The sequence below is a fragment of the Zootermopsis nevadensis genome, unplaced genomic scaffold (genome assembly GCF_977971745.1).
Source record: "Zootermopsis nevadensis isolate Lab colony 2312 unplaced genomic scaffold, Znev_1.0 Znev_ptg000001l, whole genome shotgun sequence".
NCBI lineage: Eukaryota > Metazoa > Arthropoda > Insecta > Blattodea > Termopsidae > Zootermopsis > Zootermopsis nevadensis.
The window spans coordinates 2467952-2490998 of record NW_028259133.1 but is presented as its reverse complement, the minus strand read 5'-3'; the positions used below and the strand labels follow the sequence as shown (position 1 = coordinate 2490998).

The 23047-nt window shown below is 37.9% G+C and overlaps 1 protein-coding gene across 1 annotated transcript in view; it reads right to left on the bottom strand.

The window, feature by feature from the left end:
* The window catches only part of LOC110835669 (uncharacterized), a 49747-nt gene that overhangs the window by 6622 nt on the left and 20078 nt on the right, over positions 1 to 23047 (bottom strand). Inside the window, exon 4 of the mRNA XM_087347953.1 lies at positions 2157 to 3476. Coding sequence (XP_087204079.1) covers positions 2157 to 3476 — 1320 coding nt within the window. The remainder of the gene's footprint in view (positions 1 to 2156; positions 3477 to 23047) is intronic.

Below are 23047 nucleotides of genomic sequence, written 5' to 3'. Positions count from 1 at the left end.
ATTAACTGCACATCAGCAGATTTGTATGTGCTATAAATAAATCAGTCGGTGTAAATAGGACGACGAACTTGTAAAATGTACGTGCAGTTTCAGAGAACGCCAGTAACACCGGGGAAGTTGTAATTGAGTCCAGGTCGAGGTATTGAGGACTACTTCCTGCATGCCTCACTCATTGCTCGCCCTCCTGGTTCGACGTCGCTCTGTTCACAATCTGTCTAAGCTTCGTAACAGCACTGCGAATACTGTTAAGACGATTATAATAATGACAGCATAGACATCATTAAGAAAGCTGGTACGTCCTCGAGTGTTCAATAAAGTCAAATGTTTTGGTTGAATTTGCAGTTTGAGAAATGATATATCTAGCCGATAAAATATGGTTTTGTATATTTTTAACCTGAAGATAGGTTTAGTTCTTATCTTGTGATGTGCCTTTAAATTAGATGGATGTGAAACAGAGCAGTAGATTCCATTGGCGACATTTGGAATAATAACTAAATTTTCTCGCTAACTCCAGAGAATTTTTTACAAAAATTGAAGTAAGTTTTAAGGGCTATTGTGATCGATAAAATAAGAGAATTCTGTTCAGTTGACTTGTTACTGATGAGAGACATTTCATATGCTGAATCGGAGCTCTTAGTTTATTTATTTCAGGCCTCAAGTTCTACTCGTTCAGTGTCACACGAGTATTGATCACTGAATTAATCCTGCCTTTTGGTCATCTCATCGCTTGATTTGTGTGTTTACTGTCATTGAGTTGAAAATGCAAGCGAAGTCAATCTGGTCCCAATATCCGCCTAACGACAAGCCGCCACGCGTCTCTCTCTGGATCCTGTACCCTCGCTGTTCGCGCTGCTCCGGTCTGTCGCCTGGCGATTAGCTTACTCCTTGCTACACGCTCTTCACTCGAAGAAAATTCATGCCGACTTTCACGATTCGTACTCTTCAGCAATGACTAGGATGATGAGTTTAGGAAGGACGGGATGAGCGGACCATATAGAATGCATGCTGATGAGAAATTAATACAGAATTTTAGTTTTGAATGCTCGAAGGGAAGAGACATCTTACGAGACCATGGCGTAAGCGAGAAGAGGGTGTTTTATCGCTGCTAGGTCCGTCCTGAGGAAGGAAATAAAATGAAGAAGCATCTGACTGACAGTGGTTTGTGGATCGAAGGTGGGGAAACACTGTTGATTCCACAATTTATGTCGTTCATATGCGTCGCCGAATGCTGTGGGTTTCACATTCAGTAATTCTTTAAGGTTTGGACCCGCTTAGGGTAACTCCGGGTCTTGTGTTACGTAGTATCAGCGCGCGGACGCTCACATACAATCTGCCGTGTATATTGATGGCCTGCAGGCAGCCCGAAAGCAGCTTCCGTGTTCCTAGGAGGACTACTGTGGCGACCAAGACAGAAAAGGGAACGACCTCTTTGAGTTTTCAGTCACAGAATCACAAAGTGCGTGAGCGGTTTTCATATGTCCGGCGTAACAACGAACTGTAAGCTCCGGGTCTCGATCTACATATGGCAGGAAAGTCAGGAGAAAATCTCGACGTTTTATTTTGAAGGAGCTTAATATAACTTCAGAATAAACAAGTAGATCTATCGCCCTAATTTGGCATTTTAGGCGAGAGCTCATTGAAACATAAAAATTGATTATATACATATATTGATATAAGTAAGATTTGACAGAGAATTCGACAAATAGAACTGTCGAAATCTGTCAAGAACAGGTAGATTTGAAGACTTCGGAGTGAACGTTTTACTTAGACTGGAGATCAGTTTCGTAATATTTCCCAGTCCCCTTCTACGCAAAGAATTACTGCAATGAAATGACTGTACGTCGTTCTAGCACTCATTTGAAAGAGGTAGTGAAGTGAAGAGACGATTGCTAATTTAACTGTATTTATTTTTAACACTTAATATTGTTCTTAAATATACATATGTTACAAATATATAGCATGCAATAATGATATGATTATATTTTTACTGTACACATGCATACACATAGTTAATTTAGTAGTGACTGTAACGTAGGCAACAATTATCCACACGATTCCAAGTTCAGCGGCTAGGATTTTGTTCTGGAGTTCCCGCTGGATACCTTGCTATTTTGACTCCCAGGGATTCTGATTTATTCCCAGTCGAACCATAAATTATCCACTTTCAGCGTCAGAACTTCGTACAACGTTTCCGCCCCCGATTGAATCAAGACCTTTTACAAGATTTCCGCCTCCAATTGAATCAATATTTCGTACGACATTTCCGCCTCCTATTGAATCAAGACCTCTTATCACATTTCCACCTCCGATTGAATCAAGACCTCTTATAAGGTTTCCGCCCCCGATTGAATCAATGTATCGTACGACATTTCCGCCCCCGATTGAATCAATGTTTCGTACGACATTTCCGCTCCCTATTGAATCAAGACCTCTTATAAGATTTCCACCCCCGATTGAATCAAGACCTTTTACAAGATATCCTCCCCCGATTGAATCAATGTTTCGTACGACATTTCCGCCCCCGATTGAATCAATGTTTCGTACGATATTTCCGCCCCCGAGTGAATCAGTAATTCGTACATTTCCGCCCCCAATTGAATCAATATTTCGTAATACATTTCCGCCCCCGATTGAATCAATGTTTCGTACGATATTTCCGCCCCCGAGTGAATCAGTAATTCGTACATTTCCGCCCCCAATTGAATCAATATTTCGTAATACATTTCCGCCCCCGATTGAATCAATGTTTCGTACGATATTTCCGCCCCCGAGTGAATCAGTAATTCGTACATTTCCGCCCCCAATTGAATCAATATTTCGTAATACATTTCCGCCCCCGATTGAATCAATGTTTCGTACGATATTTCCGCCCCCGAGTGAATCAGTAATTCGTACATTTCCGCCCCCAATTGAATCAATATTTCGTAATACATTTCCGCCCCCAATTGAATCAATGTTCCGTACGACATTTCCGCCCCCGATTGAATCAAGACCTCTTATAAGATTTCCACCTCCGATTGAATCAAGACCTCTTATAAGGTTTCCGCCCCCGATTGAATCAAGACCTCTTATAAGGTTTCCGCCCCCGATTGAATCAAGACCTCTTATTAGGTTTCCGCCCCCGATTGAATCAAGACCTCTTATAAGGTTTCCGCCCCCGATTGAATCAAGACCTCTTATAAGGTTTCCACCCCCGATTGAATCAAGACCTCGTTCAATGTTTTCGCCTCCGTTTGAATCAAAAGCTGGAACAATTTTTCCACCCCTAATATTCTCCCCACTTTGACTGGCTACAGTGCCGAGGTTATGTCCGATGATGTTTCCACCTGCACGACCTCGCACAACATCATTACCGCCCACAAGACCGCCATTTGCATGAGTTAAATATCTGCTCAAGCTCCTCAGCCTCTCTTCTTCCCATTGCTCCAACTCTTCTTCGAGGTCTTGCAGGTCATCTTGGTTCATGGTCTCTTCACCTGCACACAGAGGGACAATATGAAATAAGACAAGAATAACAGCAAAACTGGTAGTCACATGTGGTCACATGAAGAATATCGAGGGCGAAATGTGCTCTGCTATTATGAGTTTGGCTTGAACACGCGTAGTCTCAAAACCGCGCATAACTTCAGTAAACAGCTTCAATTGTTAAAGCGTTGTTGACTCTAACATGCAATGAGTATAACCATAAGAGTTAGCTTTGCTCATTGTTGAACCACCGAAACTTATTTATTTATTTATTTAGTGTTCTGTCTGACGACAGGTCCATATGAACAGGATCCTTCCATCCTTTTCTCAGACTGGGACCTGTTCATATACGTTCTTGGCAGATGATCCAGAAGTGGTTTGCCATTGCCTTCTTCTGTGTGTGAATGGAGTAATTGTTGGGATGCCACGGAGGAAAACTCCGTGTTGCCTAGACCACGGCCTTGCCCAACACAAGTTATAAATTCGGGCACCGCCGGGAATCGAACCCGAGACCCCAGGATTACAAGGCCAGCGTTCTAACCGCTAGACCACCTCATCTTATTATTATTTAGTGACCTGTCTGACGACAGGTCCATATGAACAGGATCCTTCCATCCTTTTCTCGGACTGGGACCTGTTCATATACGTTCTTGGCAGATGATCCAGAAGTGGTTTGCCATTGCCTTCTTCTGTGTGTGAATGGAGTGATTTTTGGGATGCCACGGAGAAACCGGGGAAGCCCCCGGAGGAAAACTCCGTGTTGCCCAGACCACGGCCTTGCCCAACACAAGTTATAAATTCGGGCACAGCCGGGAATCGAACCCATCTGTTAAGTGTAGACCCCTCGCAAACACAACACACGGGGATCCATAACAATGTTAATGTGCACACATATTTTGGGACACTGTAGAACGAGGTTAAATAATACTGCAATTATATACAAAAATGGAGGTAGAAAATGTCTTTTAAGTTGCTAATTTGACTAAGAAAAGGCACGAATTCAACAATCTTAAAATCGGAAAAAAAAATCGATATGAGTTATCATTTTGAAACTGCGTTCACTTTCGCGGTGGATGATGAAAGTTCCCAGTGCTCATTCAGCAGGGTGTCTGTTCCAGAGCCGCGCTGGACACAGTGGTTTTCCTTTTCCGAGAACTGAATTCATCCTGCGGTGCGAAACTTTGCGGACCTATCACTGCGGGTTAAGTGAGGGCATTTGACGTGAATTTGCAACAGCGAAAACATAAATGTGTGCAGTGTGGTGTGAAAATACGCATGAACATCGAAATTAAATGTTAATACTTCACACGAAACCTCAGTTATTTTTAATTAAAGTAATGTTCCGCATGAACGTAATGTTTTTTTTTTAATATTTTTAAGCCACTAAAACTCTCTGACTGCAGCTCAGAATAAGCAGGCGTCATTTTGTATTAACAAATTGTTCTAAATCAAACTTCTTTCGTCATATGCTGATTTGAATTGTCAGATATTGTAACATTTTACGCTTTGTTACTCAAGCACACTTACAAGTTAACCCTTTTATATACCAAATATGTTCATTTTAAGAAGCAAATTAAAATAATTTTCTGTATCACGCTGTGAGTATTGGAAAATACCGAAGTGATTATTGTATGTTTGCGCGTAAATTACACGTCAGTTGCATGAATGCATAATTGGGAAGTTCTGTTTGTCCGTCCGTCAGCATGTTTAATAAGATAGTAAAGTTGCGTCATATTGTGATATAATAAGTATATATTAAATCTTGTCCGCCTAATCACAATAAATTCTTATTAAATATTAAAATATTACAATAATTAACATTTAAAATATTTAAAATATTAAATTATGTTCTTTATCGAAATATTCGATTTACATTAGACCATAATTTTTCATGTTTCACGACATGTTTCGGTTCCTAAAAGAACCATCCTCAGATGTATATAATTATATAAAACTTCAAAACGATAAATAATTCAAATACAATTTTCATACATTATGCTAGCGTGCATTTTTATTAGATTTTTTTACCAGATATCAAACGATGTTCTTTTTCAGATTTTTATTCCATTTTTAATAACACACTCGATGTTGTTGTGTATATATACATCATGCTCAATGTGACTTTAGTTTGGGTGAACGTTTAATGTTAACAGACTTCGACGAAATGTGTTATCGAGAATCTTCTTTTAAAGGCGTTTGGTTAATTAGCTTCTGCTCGAATCTGCCCAATAGAAGTAGCTTAAGCTACATACATAAGAGTTGTATAAAACATCGCGTGGTACAAAACACTGGATCTTGGAAAAAACTCATAACTCTTTGTGGCGTATATTTAACTAAATATGATTAATGCTATTGTGCAGTGATGCAATGGTAAACCTGTCAACACTAGAATTCTTTCTACAACAGTTCCTGTTTATGTCCTGTTAATAGCTAAGATTATAGTGTTTTGCAGGGTGGGCATTTATTTTTACTTGCAATCCGGATTGGATTGTTTATAAGAGACCGCAGGCCTCAATAAAAAAATCAGTTCTTCAGTAACTGTTAAGGAGTTATATCAATTATTCGTAATGATTGTCTATAATTTATAAATTATGAAAATCCATACACGTTGCAGTCTTGATAAATAATACGGATGACATCCTGAACTCTGATTGGTGCCCTCACTCGTAATTTACCTACTCTATACCGTCCTACTGTTACCACAGTCAGTAGAAGGTTTAATAAATTACAGTGATAATTATACCAGGGCACCAGATCTTGGGCCTGCATATCCTTAAACGCATTGATATGTTAGTTATTATAGTACACTATAATATGTATGATTTAGTAACAATTAAACAAAGGTACTGTTATTATTAATATCCAAAGAATTTTACCACGGGCAGCTTCTGACTCTCAGGCCATAGTTTGCTCAGCGTCCAGGCCGAGATTTGAACCCGGGAAACCCCCAGATACGAGCAAGATGTCAAGCACTGGACCGATATATTTCGATGATAGTGTTTCTTCGATATTCGGATATTCACAATGAGACGAAAAGGTGCCATGTTATATTAGACGCGTACAAATGTAATTTGCATGTGTATGTTTACTTATGTGCTTAGATTACGTTATAGGTATGAACAGCAATATTTAACATAGTCTGTACGTATGACTGAAGGATTAGAGACATTTTTGGATATGTTTAAGTCAGGTTCTTGGGTTTTCTTAAAGACACGTTTATGCCTCGTGGACTATATGACACAGAATGTAGCAAAGTGATCTTGGCCTATTATAACATTTACTCTGACTGTCTAAGGAAGAAAAATTTTCAGTTAAGATATCGAGTTTCGATCTCAGGGCCCTGAACAAGGGATATCAACTAATGTAACATTGAGCACCTATGCACTGAAAAAAGGAAGGTGTTATGCAGCAGAAGTAATTCATAATGGGGCCTCTTGAGTGAAATCGTAATTTTGGAATAAGCGCATAAAATGGGCTATTATTATTTATTGTGGTGTTTGTGGCCTTGTTTATGTTGTAATGGGAATTAAAGACATCGAGTGGTACGTTGCGACCGATGCATTACGAAAATATGGAACTGGAGCAGATATTAACCAATATTCTTCACTTTTATGGCTTGCTAGCCCAAAAAATTCCAAGCCTTATAAGAAAATCGAAGGTCTATCATCATATTCGCACGATCCCACCAATGTATGACATCCTGAACTGATACAATTCAACCTACACCCACCACATTTCTTCAAAATTAATTTTGATGTAATTAACCCATTCACGCTTGGGTCTCTCATGTGTCCTCTTTCGTTAAGGTTTTTACGGATAAGATGTACCAATTGTATGATTTGAGGTTCTCGCAGCGGTGAGTATGAAGATTTCTGTCTTCTGGGTTGTTGCGCTGTGTAGTCTGGTCGATGTTAACCAACGTTTCAGAGGTCATACTGCCTCCGTCATCAGAGTATGAAGATTTCTGTCTTCTGGGTTGTTGCGCTGTGTAGTCTGGTCGATGTTAACCAACGTTTCAGAGGTTATACCAGACTAAACAGTGCAACAACCCAGAAAACAGAAATCTTCATGTATGAATTGGTCACCCCATGCGTTCTACATGCCCCACCCAACCTCATTATCCTTTATTTTACTGTAAAAGTAATTGAAGAATCAAATTCTTTCAATGTGTCGTGTCACAAACCATTCATACGAACGATCTTGTACGGCGTCCTTCGCGATGAGATATATACTTTTTATCGAACGCGCTATATATGTATATCCACCCACCCGTCCGTCTGTCTCCTGTCATAGGGTAGCACTACTTGGCCTGGTTTTCTAGAATTCGGTATGTAGGTCATGCCATTTGTGGTATTTTAATTTACATGCGTATTTCAGTAATACCAACATGGCGATCTTTATGAGATCCCGAGAGCCAATCAGCCAACTTACACTCATAAGGTCAGGGACTTTCTTTTCATGATACAGTTTAGTAAACGGCCTCAGTTATATTCAGACAATTGTTTAAGAAAGTGGAACAGATATTATATCAGGCGAAACCGATATTCGGTTTGTGATCTGCGTAACTTTGGATGTGCAGATGAATACGAACACATTCATTGTGAACAATAATAACATTAATATGAATTGCGTATGTCCTTATTTCAATACGATGACGCCGCGAGTTCTGGTCCCCAAAGTGGCTGGTTTAAATTCTACACAAAACCTCAGATTTTGCCACTTCCATCTTGTTTCGTCGTTTTGTCATAAAATAATTCAACACTAATGCATCAGGCAAAAACAACAGATTTACTTTACGAGGAACATCTGAGTATTTTCGAACTACCCTCTTTGTGGAGGATTAAATAATATACAGCGTTATTTAAAAAGTTAGGGCCAAACTGAAGGAGCGTACAGAGGGACTCGGAGAGAACAACTTTCGAATAGGAATCCATGTCCTCCGAAGTTATCCTGAGTCAGTCGAGGCCATTGAAGGCTGAAATAATCGTACTTTGCTATTCTCCTACTAGCTTAATTTTGTTTTTTATTCATGTACAAGGATTACATTAGAAATCTTACAAACCAAATTATTTCAGCGGAATGTTATCAGACTTCCCTACCTTCAATGGCCTCGACTGACTCAGGATAACTTCGGAGGACATGGATTCCTATTCGAAAGTTATTCTCTCCGAGTCCCTCTATACGCTCCTTCAGTCTGGCCCTAACGTTTTGAATCATCCTGTATTTCTTTGGAGCAACAGATCGAGACGGAGATTAACATTTTATGCCCAGCCAGTTCATCTGCTACAGTAAACAGATTTTGATGTTTTATAGGCTCGTTAAGAAATGACCGGCAAAACGCGTATCGAGTTACGTATTTTTCGAACTTATTTAGTTGCCGTAAATTTCCAGATTGTGGTTCACATAAAATGTTGCGTAGTTTTGCAGTATAATAGCATAATTATGGGGTTTTCTGTGCCTGTATAATTTTAAGGTAAATCCTCTTCGAATGTCTGTGCAGTGCCACTGTGTTATGGCCGCAGACTCAAACGTTCTCAGTAAACACACTGAAATCATTACTCCGGAAATAAGCTTCCACTGTCGACCACGGGCGACCAGCGGGCGAATACATTTATCGTTTCGGTTTAAACGTATTGAAAATCTAATAAACAAGTGATTTATTGTTAAGTGAATCCCTTGTCATCACAGTGACGATCTCGTGAACAAAAGATAACTTCTGTAGCGTTGAATAAGCAGTAGAGGACAGTCGATAATAGGTGGTCCTCCAGCTCAGGGGTTACAAAGCTTTAAACAGGTGATGAAACTTTGGGTTCCGGAAAATGAGAGAAATTTCTTGACAAGCTTAGCAACTGCTAGCTTACCAAGAAGAATAACATATACTTTATTTAATGTGATGTGAGACAACAGTGATCTAGCGTTATGAATGAGATTGCTGGGATAAACAGGGCTTCGAATCCCGCGCGCTGTCTTTGTATTTCTGTGTTGTGACGTCCTTGTAATGGATCAGTCCATCATTCAAGAAATTACAAGCTGCCTAAAAATTCAGAAGTAGTTCTGAATTTCAACTGGTCAGAGGGTCTGATACCTTAAAAAATGAGTGTTGGTAACGTCGTCAAACACTTTCTGTGTCTCACCTAATTCAGAGTAGATGATTCGATCCTACTGCATGAACAAATGGGGCAGACCGGAAATTCCATCATTGGTTTTACAGACAGCTTCGCTCTTCCGTCAGGAATCCTGGAGTGGCTTAGTTTGGGATATGAAAATCACGTTAAGATTTCTCTGCTTGTCCTGATCTGCACTGATTATGGTGGATGCAGGCTAATTGTGTGTTTATCGGAATGACAGATTTTTCCTTCATCTGGCGGAATGGGTTACTACAGCCGTTTAAAACACTAGTGAAACAATACAGCCACCCTCCCTTCCCCCGTGACCTTTCTTTGAGGAATGGTCAGGACGCTGAAAGCCAAGCGACCCGAAAGACAGAGCCACTCTGTTCTACTGCTCGTATTTCTACAGTTCACTGGTTTCGGCAGGAAAAAGTTCATCGCTAGTTGGAAAATTCATCAACTATACAGCCGGAGCAAAAGCTACGTGTTAAAAAGAGAACTTTTGAAGTGAAAATGTTTGAAACGACAGTAACAAACCAAGCTTACATCCGCTACGAAGTAAAAATAATATTAAATTCGGGGAATTATTTCAGAGACTTACAGAAATCTTCCTCTCATCCACTTAGCTACTAATGTACAGACCGAGAGTATTATCTCTTGTGTTGTATGTGTGTGTGTGGACTTGTTCTCTACCATAAATTAGGAACATGGATTGAGGTTGTCTGAGAAAAAAGAGAATATTTAGACCTGAGCTAGTGAAAGTGATGGGATGCTGGAGAAAACTGCATAATTATAACCATATCCATCCTATTAGATGGTCAGATCATGAAGATTGAGCAAGGCTTGGTAGGAAGATGATGATGATGACATGGGGCTGAGTCCTGGCTGTGCCTGGCTGAAGATTTCCTTAATCCCTTTCCGGAAGAATGGGATAGATTCATTGCTACCTCTTCCAGGTCTAGTGTACGCTGCCATCCTGACCTCACTCAGCGCAAAAACAAACTGTACACTTCATACAACGTTGTTAAACAAACTATGATTCAGCTAAAATAGAATAAATGAAAAAATTAAATAAAATTAAATTGTTAAAATATCAGCTGATTTCTATGTTCGTTTTATGGTTATGTTTATAGTATGTCTATGGCACTGGCTGTAATGATGCTTCAAAAATATGGTAAACTTATAAGTGTAACGGAAGATGAAACTGTCGGTAACGCAGAGTCCTTCAATATCTGAAAGCTTGGAATTAGTTGAATTTGGAAATATCCAGACCCAGTATACACTATACAGAACTTAAACCCATATTATACCGACTGAGAGTGGCACAAGCTCTTCACGACGAGGACAGTTTTGTTGTAACGTCCTGCCTGTAATAGGAGTTAGATTGAGTTCGTGGGACTTACGAGAGTAATTCCTATACTTGTGTTGTAGCGGTGGGGACTTACTTTACCACGTGTTTCCGTTTAGATTGGAGTTTCTTGCGTTAGGGTCGTAGATTCTATTTAGCTTGTTCGAAAAGAAGAGTTGCTCCCGTGATGATATCAGACAAGAATTACAAAAGCTGACCACGAAGAGGTCGATTAAACTGGCTCCATATATATATATATATATGTGTGTGTATATATATATATATATATATATAAACACCTGTGGAATTATGACAAAAGTCCTAGAATTCTTATGCTATGAGTAGGCTACATTTCTGTGGTACAACAGTGACTTGGGGAAGCAATGAGAACCTTCCAGCCACTCTGCACTCTGCCTTCGACTTTTTTATCTCCGCCAAACTATGATTTTCATTCCATATTTTTTAATTTATTTGTGGTAAAAATAATTGGCTACCCTGCTCGTTTCTATGCGCCTCGTATGGAGTTGTTGGACTAGCATTTTCCGGACCTTTGTAATAGGTTCAGTGTATTGACCGTCAACATCACCGGACTTCCCATCAGTCATGGGTTATTTCGTGTGGGGATTTGTAAAGCGCATATGTTAATATTTTGTAAAATAATTATTATATTTGTTTACCGTCAAATCACAATAAAATAGTAAGATAAGATAATTAAAATGATTAAAATATCATCTTATGTTCCATATCGAGCATTCGATTTACAATAACACCACTTCAACAATAATGTTATATTAATAATATCTAGACACAACTTCCATAAAATATACTGAGAAAGATGATAAAATTATAAAATTGTAAAAAAACTATAAATAATTGTAATTTGAGTTTAAAAGTTTATAATTTACACCTGATGACGGTTTGATAAACCGAAACATGTTGTGAATGTTCCGATGTAAATCGAATGCTCGATATGGAACATAAGATGATATTTTAATCATTTTAATTATCTTAACTTACTATTTTATTGTGATTTGACGGTAAACAAATATAATAATTATTTTAATTAATATCACAATATGACGCAACTATACTATCTCATTAATATTTTGTCTTTCTCGTTGTCTGTATCACGGTTTTCTGTTCTGTGCTTACGACTCCACTCATGTTGGTTTCTTCGTCACGGTCGGTAACTGCGCGTCGCTTCTACGAATCTTTCATCCCTGGTGTTTTATTGCCTACGCCTTCAGCTAGGATGTTTGCTTGGTTGGAGCCTGGTTAGAGCGATGGTTTTTCCTCTCGCCCCGATCTTGACAATGGTTGCGCGAGGCCAAGTGACTGGTACTTCAGGTCTTCAATAATTACCCTAGAAGCTTCGACTTATTCTCAGTTCGTCTCACCATTAACCAGAAGCTAATAGAAAAGTCTAGACGATGCAAGTCTACAGATCTGGGCTGATGTTACTTCGTATGGGCGGGACGAACATGAAACACGCTACCCGGGGGGTCACGATATCGAATACTTGTGAGAAGAAAATAACTTTAGACTTTTAATACGATTTAGGAACCAATACGGAGTGCTTAGAACTTAATACTGACATCAGTTGATAGAAAAACTCTCGAGGTTTTCTACACACATCACAGAGAATCGACATGTGCTCCGCGAGTTACACTGCAGATGTCGACAGGACGTCCCAAAAATTTGTGCAGTGATGGAAGATGATGGAAGCTGTGGCAGTTGTGATTCGAATTTCTAGTACCAGGCGAAAATGGACACTCGGCTGTGTGGCTCCTTGCGAAATTGTGTCGGAAATGATGGTTGCACAGCTTTTACAGACTCTGTCTCTCTTGTGGGGGTAGCCATTTTCAAAACTAGTGGCATCTAGCGGAGGCACACTCAGTCGAATACCACAGAGTCACATTGTATATTTAAACTGATATGAAGGCAAGTATCTTGTTTAATTTATGCCAGAGTTGTTCGTCCGTCACGAGTTGGTGCTGACATGTAACGCGGAATAAATCAGCAAGATGAATTTCCAATTTGTTTCATCACAAATGAAGTATAAAATTTGATCAGAGGACGGTCTCTGCCTCAGTGATCATATCCGGTCAGGCAAACGTGAAGGGTGTGCTGTGTTGGTCGATTTCACCGATTTTTGGTTTCCGGTAATTTGTAAGAAGTACGACGGAAACCTCGAGACACTGAACCGCGAAAAGTTCTGTTATCTTGAGGCAGTGGCTAGAAGGAAGAGTTCTCTGACCTCAGACAGTGGACAACGAGCAACGCAATGTTCTTGTAGGTTTAAAAAGATTGGATGATGCAGGCGAAACGTCTTTAGAAGCATCCGCTATGTGGACGAGAGTGAAAGTAGGAGAAAGGCAAGGGTCAGCTGTGAAGATCAGCACTTGTAAACAATATTCATACACAATTTGAAAATATATCTGATGTATTTCCGCACCACAATTTACCTCTTAGTCCCAGTGGTCCATTATCTATCGTCATCAGTCCGAAAGATAAATACAGATTTTATTCAGACGTCCTGTCCAACATTTTACAAAGGGCATCATTACGAAAGCTACGTGTTTTTCGACGACCAGTTGCTATACGTAATTGAAGGAAACTATATTAAATATCGCTCCTACCACATAATTTCGCTCATTCGCCATATTGTTATTATTATATTTACGGATTGTAGGAGATTAAAAGTACTGGGTTGCGTTGGCCTTCGATTCCATAACGTCCGTACAAAATTTCATCATAATCCGTCTGACGGTTCTGGAGTTAAATCATTAGGACGAACGGACCGTCAGACGTGATCAGCCCTGTATACATCCATGTTATGCCTTGTCACATGACGAAGTGTGAAACAGGAGAGATGAAATACCCAAAGTTCTTTCCCTGAACACTACAGATTGTCGAATGGTACTTAACAGATAGAGATGGAACGTTTTGTAAATTTAATTAACGTATGCTGTAGAACGTGGTTCAACAAACAAGGAACACAAAACTTTTCAAATGAGTCGGCTTCCTCCAGTCGTAACGAGACACGTTTCAACATGTGACCTCATGTGGTAATTCACACATCAGTAACTTACTATTGAACAGAATTTTTCTTGGAAAATACTAAGGTTTGGCTTACCTGTAGAGAATGTGACGATACAAAGCAGACGAATGTTGTACGAACAGCAGGGACTAGCACATGTAGACCGCAGACAATTGGTACTGTGTCAGAGTCAGACAATAATCACAAACACACAAGCTAGTTGGTCACCTCACTTCGCTACGGAAACTGTCATTACCACAGCACACCGTTTATACCACCAGAATGCTTTCTGAAATTTCTTGAATCACAAGATGATTGATCATCTGACTCGCGGAGAAGCCTTTAAGAGCACCGAAGAAAGAATTAATGACTTGTATTGTAGTAACTTTAAATAATAATAAACATTGACCTGAAATCTTAATTGCTCCGCGTTTGTCATTGTGATATTTTTTTCATCTCTGAAATGTTCAGACGGTGAAGTACATAAAAAGTGACTATTTCACTTAGAAGTTAATTATGGTTCATATGTCTTTCAAAAGTTTTAAACAATACTAATACATTTGTTTTGAAAGTTAATAAAGTTGATATTTTTAATTATTTGAGACGACCAAACCATTTATTTTTCTCGTAAAGAAGTAAATATTCACAGAAGTCAGTATTAAAAAAGAGTCTAGATCAGGGGTGGCCAACCCAAATGATCTTTCGGGCCACTTTGGAAATGCATCATAACTCCGCGGGCCACATATAAAATTATATATCCCCATATTAGATTTAGATACACTATAGACATTTTTTTGGAGTGAAAAATTGAAACATAATGAGTTATTATTATTGTGTTTACTATTATTCTTACATGTAAACATAGATAATATAATAATAATGATACTAATGAATAAAACAGGCAATATCTGTCATATATTCGCAAGAATATTATTTTAAAATCAAAGTTAATTTTTTCTCATAATTTCGACAGATAATTTTTGAATATATGGATACACAAATAATGTATTTTTTTAATACATTGGTTTTCACTACTTTGGCCATTATAAAATAAATATATTTTGTAAAAGTTTGATGAATCTCGCGGGCCGGAAAAATGTTCAAGGCGGGCCGCGGGTTGGCACCCCTGGTCTAGATGTTGAGTCCAGATTCACGAGGGTAATAATACTTGGTACCTCGAAACAAAATAGAAAGCGAGTTAATGAGACGATGAATGAAAAAGTGTGGCAGGAACGGATCAAAGCACACTCCAGCTCCTTGCAGTTTGCAAATGGAAATGACGTAAAGTCTTTTTTAAATGGAGGTGATGTTTCTGGAGCCTCCTGTGTTGTGACAGCTTCAAGAACTGTAATTTTAGTAACAGACCTTTAGCCCACATCTTTTGCAGCTCTCATTTGCAACCTTCGCCTACTTATGCGATAATACTGTCTTATTGGACGAGCTGATGAACAGATTTGCAATTTAATTTCGGAGAGTCGTTTCATTTTCGTTGCAATGAAATGGAGCCAGTGTTACTGGATGGTAATGTTGTTCCAGGGTTTAATCTTTCCTGTCTTTTTTTTTTTAAAAAAAAGAAAGAAAGAAAGAAGTTTGTAGCTTCCAGTTCTCACGGCCAGGTTGCTTCTAGAGTGTTCGGTATTATTCAACAGGGCGAATTTAAAAATATATTGCATCATTAGTGGTTTGTGACAGCTCATTGCCCCTTCAGTAAGGCGTGTTGCTCAGAGGACGTCATTAAACGCGTGTGGCGTCCGGTAATTAACTACTGGCCGTGGATTTTTCTCCGTCTTCATTTTCTGTCATTTCATTAAACCTTCGTGAAGGGAACGACCATTGCTGCCGCTTTCAGAAAAATCAAAGTTTTGGAAGAAATTGTAGGTTACTTCTCGTGACACAACTCAAATCTCTAATATGAAATATTAATTAACTTAGGCACCGAACTATAAAATTATACTTTGTATAATTATCGGCTAAATTCTCATCAAATTTTTGGTAAAATGTTTTAACATCATTGGGTGAATGTTTTATTTAATGAAAATCTGTGAAACACAGATATCCTGCAGCCGTGACCCTGTTTTTCTATAACAGATAATATTCTGACGTCTCATAATTTATATTCGCTGTTTTGAATTACCATTTTGAACATCCCCCAACGAAAGAAATTCAGTTTCAAGGACCTGGTTATAGATTGCAACAAACAGATTAAGTAGCACTGAGCTCGTTTTCAACGATTCGTGATGAGAGGGTCATTTTCAAGATCCACTCTTCATGTTGGCCCTGGCATCTTTAGATGCTGGATCAGCCCGGTGTCGTAACAGGACAAAGCGAGAAAGCGGGGTTCGAACCCGCGATGTTAGATGAGAATATGATAGGGATACTTAAATACTTCGAAGGTTTTACTAATGATACTTTTACAGTTTTAATCACCGATATCCAAGGTCCTGTCTTTCGTCGGGGATGTAATATTAATTATATTAATGATTTAACGCAGTATTGAATACTAGAGACACGTTACCTGGTGTTTGATGAGAAATCTGGTACTTCGTCGTGTCACGAGTTCATGAGCTTATTTGTACTTATGTTGTTCTTACTCAATTTTATTAGAAGACGAAAGGGTCAACTACTGTATACACGGCTAATAGCAGTGGCCGATTTTTCATGAAAATAAAACCACCTGTTTCATGTAAATAACTGTTGCAACTCTGCCTTGAAGAATATTCATAATTTTCCATGTCGAATGTCTTCTGTGGGCGTCGGAGGTTGTAAATGTTTGTCAGTTTGTATAAACGGTGTGCTCTGCCGTAGTACACAACAGAAATTACGTATTTCGGCTTCAAGACAAACGATACAAGACGAAACACAAGGCAATGAATAACACTCACGTGACGATATGGTTTTTACAGTACATTAAGAACAGATCCACCAAGTAACACTTCAGTTAAGTAGGTGTCAGAATCGATCACCGCACGATACAACAAACTAATTTATTGTTAAGTAATTAAATTGTCATTAATTTGTGTATTCACATGTTATTTATTATAAGTCGTATTTTATATTTCATTAATATAATCAATTTTTTTAATATTTTAGTTACCATCAAGTTAATTATAATGCCAAGGCTCATTCAATGCTGATTTATATTGTGTGTTACATACTCATTGGCGTATTATTATGGCTGATGGGCGTTCACTTTCGGGTGGCTTTAAATTAATTCAAGGCCGTGTAGTTATAGGATGATAGTCGAAACAGTTTACTTATCGGGCAACAGGTGTCTCAGATACACGAAAATTTTTCGACGTCTGAGGCATTTATTTAAAAAAAATATTTATTTATATATTGTTTAAATCTTGTCCGTCTAATCACAATAAATTCTTATTAAATATTAAAATATTACAATAATTAACATTTAAAATATATTAAATGATATTCTTTATCGAAATGTTCGATTTTACATTAGACCATCATTTTTCACGACATGTTTCAGTTCCTAAAAGAACTATCTTCAGGTGTATATAATTATATAAAGATTCAAATCAATAATAACTTAAATGCAATTTCTTAAATACAATTTCTATATATTACCATCTCATGAAAAGATTTATTGTTTTCGGGCAGAAAAGTCAGGTTTCTTGTGCTCGGAACTGAGTTTTGAAGTCTGACGGTTTGCTCAGGTGGGTGGGGGGGTGAGTCTCTTGGTTCCATACATGTTGGATGGGGCAATATAATTAACCAGGACAGTTGCTCACCAGCTCATGTGGAAAGACAACTTGTAAAGGAATTTTAACTTCTGCCCACATCGTCTGTACCTTCATTTTACACTTCAGCAGTTATTTTAATTACTTATTCAGTTACGTTGAACATTCTAGCTTCTCTTGAGACTGCTTTCTTGGAATGCTTTACGTTTTAATTTTAATTAAGTTTACATTTATTCAGTATTAACAAGGTCAAGGAAATCGATGATTCAGTTAGTTTGAAATAGTTACGAAGTTAAACTTATCTCCCGTTTGTAATTCTGATCCGTTTAATGTTATCGAACTATTTCGTAATTTAAAATTTTCTGTATCGCATGTGATCGTAATTTGATTGTAATTCTCGATGTCTGAACACAAATATTCTCATCAAATCCGAGAGAGAATGGTAGCAATGAAAACTTCGCATTTAAGTTGTGTTTTTTTTTATTTATGACGGCTATAGGGATGTCAGACACTTTACGTTCGGAAGTTTTATCCTACACACACAAAAACTTTGCTATCACGTGTTATTTTATGAGTGCGTGAGGATGATGAAACATGGTCAGCCCAAGAGATTGATAGTGACCGAATCGAAGGAGGTTATAGATGGACGGGACATGTAGCACGATTGCGAGAGACGATAAACGCATATATATTATTATTAGACGAAAAAATCTATAGGCGAGAGGCTACTTGTGAGACCGAGGCGTAGTACTAAGGATAATATTAAAAATGATTTTAACGTAATGGGGTGTAATGTGTGAAATTTAGTTCTCTGGCTAAGAATAGGGGCTCGTATTGACACGATAATAAACTCTCGAGTTTCAGTAAGGTCGGGGAAATTCTTTTGAGACGCAGAACGCTTAATGCAATTTTGTGTACTGTGCACAGTGGCGTTACTTAAACGAAGATCTCAGAACAAACCCTAGGATTTAGGTTAGAGGTAGGCAGGCGACTACGGAGAAGACCGTCCATTCTTAGTTGCTACGTAAGTCTTGAAGTCTGTGCTACTCTGGGATTGTAACAATTCAGTGTAATCTAGATTTGGCAGGATTTTCGTAATGGCTGTCAGTTGTATGTAACTCGTGGAGCGAAACTGTATTGCAGACTACAATTGATATTTTCGGAAACAGCTGTGCAGAATTTATTAATAGGTTGGCCCTAATGATATTTAAACGTTACTTAAGGAATGTAAGAGGTCAGGGAAATTAATTAATTTGCAGAAAATGGACTAAGATTTTAAAAAGTTTCCATTGCAATCTTGATTGCAAGGTAAAATATTAATAATATTATTTTAAGAAATTAATTGTATAAATTCTACCTTTCTTGTGTAATTATGGTTATTTTCAACATTCTGAGTAAAAGTGACGCATAAATACGACTCGACCTACTATCTCTTCCTTGCAAATTCGTTTCTTAACTATATAAAGTCTGAGGTTCTGACGGTGAAGTGTTGATTTCGAAGTTATGGTTTGTGACATCTTGTAGTCCTGTACGTGCTTACTACGTTTTGGAGGATCTCACTACCATAACCTTCAGCCTTCAGCCTTGAAGATGGAGGTGGTACAATCCCCCGAAACAATGGCAACCGCCAGCGATACTACACCCTGTCACAAACCATAAGACCCCAATGTACAACCCTTCTTAAATTTCACCAAATAACTAGATACTGTGAAGTACCACATCGGTCTGGGTTACTTTCTTGCAAGTTTGTCTTGTTTGGAAAGAAGCCGTGTGAAGTTCGTTCCAGTAAATCCCTCGAGTTGAAAATATTGTAACCTGAATGTCTGTCTGAGTACCAGACGTTATTTTTGAACCTTCCACCAGCGTATGCTCCACATATGACATAGTGTTATTTAGTCGTAGGTAACAGATATCGATATATCGACATATCGTTCTTCTCTCATATGAAGAATCGATGGCCTGTGGCTGTACCCAACTTTTGCCATCACAGATAGTGTCTAAGTGTTGTTTTTCTACTCCGTAATTACAATTTACGGACCTAATGTTACGAAGAATTTGTATTACAAAGCTATACAATGTGGGTCAATATGACAGAATTACGCATAAACGCTTGAGATTTGTCTAAAGTGTAAAGAGAACTCTCAGGAAACAACTGTTCTTTTGGTTATATATAAACTTGTTTTATTCTAGTATTTTCTGATTTTACTATGCAAGGAGAATTAGTAATTTTCTGATATATAAAGTCACAGATAGGCGTGGCATCAGCAGTTTGCTATGATAGTACGTACAACAGCGTCTGAGGCCTTCTCAATTTCTTTTCTATTACGCGACGCGACACAACGAAACGTGTTGCGTCTACATATAAGCCTAAGCAATGTCCTGTTCTGAATACTGTGGAACTTAAATATCGACGTCACTCAGGCGTCTGAAATCGCGGCATATGTCCACCAGTTTAAGGGCTTTCGTGGATTATTCTGTACAGAACGAGTCCATATTACAGGTTACATAGCTGACTAGGGGCATAGAATATTTTACGAAACGTACACCATGTCGACAATTAATATTTTAGACCTTAACGTGGTCTACATTTTACGTTTCGTGTCAACTAAACATTTATATATAAAATTCACGAAGTCCAATTTGAATTTCTTGTTACATTGACTCCTGCGGGCCAAAATATATTCTCGATATTTTTTTATCACACGAAATACGTCCCTAGATTAAAATTAATTGAAATACATTAAGGGGCTAGAACGGACGGATAGACGGACGGCTTCCCTCTTATGCATTCGTTCTGAATAGAAAGGTCGCATGACAAAAATGTAACCTAAAAATAACTTAATAAAATTTAGCGTGTGTTCTGACTGAAGAAGTTTTCCTCTGATTGCGTGCGTGGTGAAAGCATAGCCATTCATGGTTTATTTTCCGAAGTTTGATGTATGACTCGTGTCGTGAAACAAAGGATTAAAAAAATATCATCAGCTCCCAGTTCGTTCGTGTTATGAAATACTTGAAAACATTTTTAGCGCAGTAACAAAATGGGACCCTAATGCTTCTGCATTGAGCGATCGAAGGAAATGAAGTTGGGGGCACTCCCAGGAGTACGAACACACTCTCCTTCACTGAAATCGATTTGTAGTTTACTAAGACATGGGTTGATATTGAAGTTTAAGCGCTTTTATTAAACAGCAAATAACTAGGAAGGTTTTTTATATACAAACATTTTATTAGCTTAGTTTAAAGTTCATTAATGTGTTATAGAAGGTACTTATTATTTAAAAGGAATTTACTTCAATATTATATTGAGTTTGGATTTATTAGGTTTGTAATATATTACCAAATTGCAGTTTAGATTGTGTCTTATTAAAGGCCTTAGTTCATGAAATGACATTTACCCTTATTATTATTGTTTATTAATATTGTTACATGTTTCGTTAAATATTTTCATATATTTAAAACCCTTTATGCAGTAATGCATCGTTCACATTGAAGTGTGAAAGTCAGAAACTTGTTTGAGAATGTGTAGGATTTGAGGTTTTCACAGCGGTGAGTCTTCTGGTAATTGAGCCGTGTAGTCTGGCAGCAAGGACCTCTGAAACGTCGGTAAACTTCTACCAGACTACACGGCGCAACAACCCAGAAGATAGCCATCTTCCCTTGTTTGAGAATAGTTTCCAAATTACAATGTCGAAGTTTCTGTTCAGAGCGTAAAACGTGAGTGAAAGAACACTTTAAAATAATTATTGCTAAATCATTTCAGTTTCGTTGGGACGTGTTAGATGCGTTAGTCGGATGTTCTGTTCACTATGCATGATGCTTCTGGGGGCGTTACCAGTCCCGTCTTTAACACACTGATTATTAATTAAAGTTACTCATCATTATACCGGCATAGGCCAGATTTTTTGTACATTTTATTTTCGCTCTAATTTATTTTAATACTGATTCTGTGATAGAGCGTTGAAGTACAAGTTTAGTATCAGGAAAGTTACAGATTAGATTTCGGCTGTTACCACAAATATCGATTAATATCGATAAAAGACGTACATGTGTTTGTAAATCAGTATGTGGGTAATAAGGTCATAATTGTGAAGATAATTTATGTACAAGAACACAATTTTATATCTGCAGTCACCTGAGTTTTAATTTTTAATTTCAATTTGTTTTTTAAATTTATAACTTATAACTTATAACTCGCTTTCCAATAAGATGCCAATATGTTTGTAATTGTTTACCCACGTGCTAACCCTGCCTTTAGATTATATGTATTTAGAACCTGAACATGGTCTATTGCGACCGAAACATGGAGCTACGTTTAATATCTAATGTATCAGTTAATTTTTTAATAAAGTAGTGTGGGACTGTGATATAAATTTGTTATTTTTGGTCTTGTGTAGAGGAAACTCAAAATCGTCGTGTATATTAAATATAACTCGGAAACTGAGAGAGTTAAAGTTAACTAAAATGGCAAATTTCAGTTTCTGGAATATTGTCGTATTAAATATTCCTGCACGTCGTTATTTCTGATGATAAATTTATGTGACAAACCTCATGTTTGTCAGTAATGATACTTTGGAAAATTAATTCAATGTCTGAATTGTGTATTGAATACAGAGTAAGGACAGTACCGCATGTATTCTTATATCCAGCTTATAGTCGGCTGATTCCACAGGTTTGTATCAGTCTCACTGCTGTACAAGAACGAGGTCTCCGGTGGCTCACAAATCGATGGCAGTTCTTGGAATTCCCATGTGCAATCATTGACATTTAAATTACGTTTGTTGAGTTCTCTAAGACCTGAGCCCACATCGACAATGCATTTGTTGAACTTTGCCCTCTCCTTCGTGTTTAAACGAGTTTATATTTGTCATTTGAACTAAGATGCAACGTGGTCTCTCCACAGGACTTGTTTTATGTGAAGAAATATCAGCTGGTTCACTGAAGTTACGATGTTTTGAAATATATCTGAATCCCAATATTAATTGAAATGTGTTTTCCATTGGAATTCGTGATTTTGGGGATTTTTCAGAAATGTATACGTTTAGTACAGTCAGTGTTTTTAGGTATACCAACTTCGTTTTTACCCTTTGTTTTCAGAATATCAACAATATATATAAGTTTTCTTCAAATTATGTATCATAGTTAATTGGCTTTTGAAGGAGACGAGATATGTTATAATTTAAATGTTACTATTTTCAGTTGAAAATTGTTAGAGATGGGCCTGCTGGAGTCATAGACTGTAATTTGCCAATATTAAACTGAAATACCCTGAAGTTAGGTTCAGATTTCAGTTTCTCTTGGCTGCGAATTTGAAGGTTGTTAGGCTGTGGAGTCTGGCATAAATTTTCCATGGTCATCGCCCTGATGATGGAGGCAACAATGACCTCTGAAA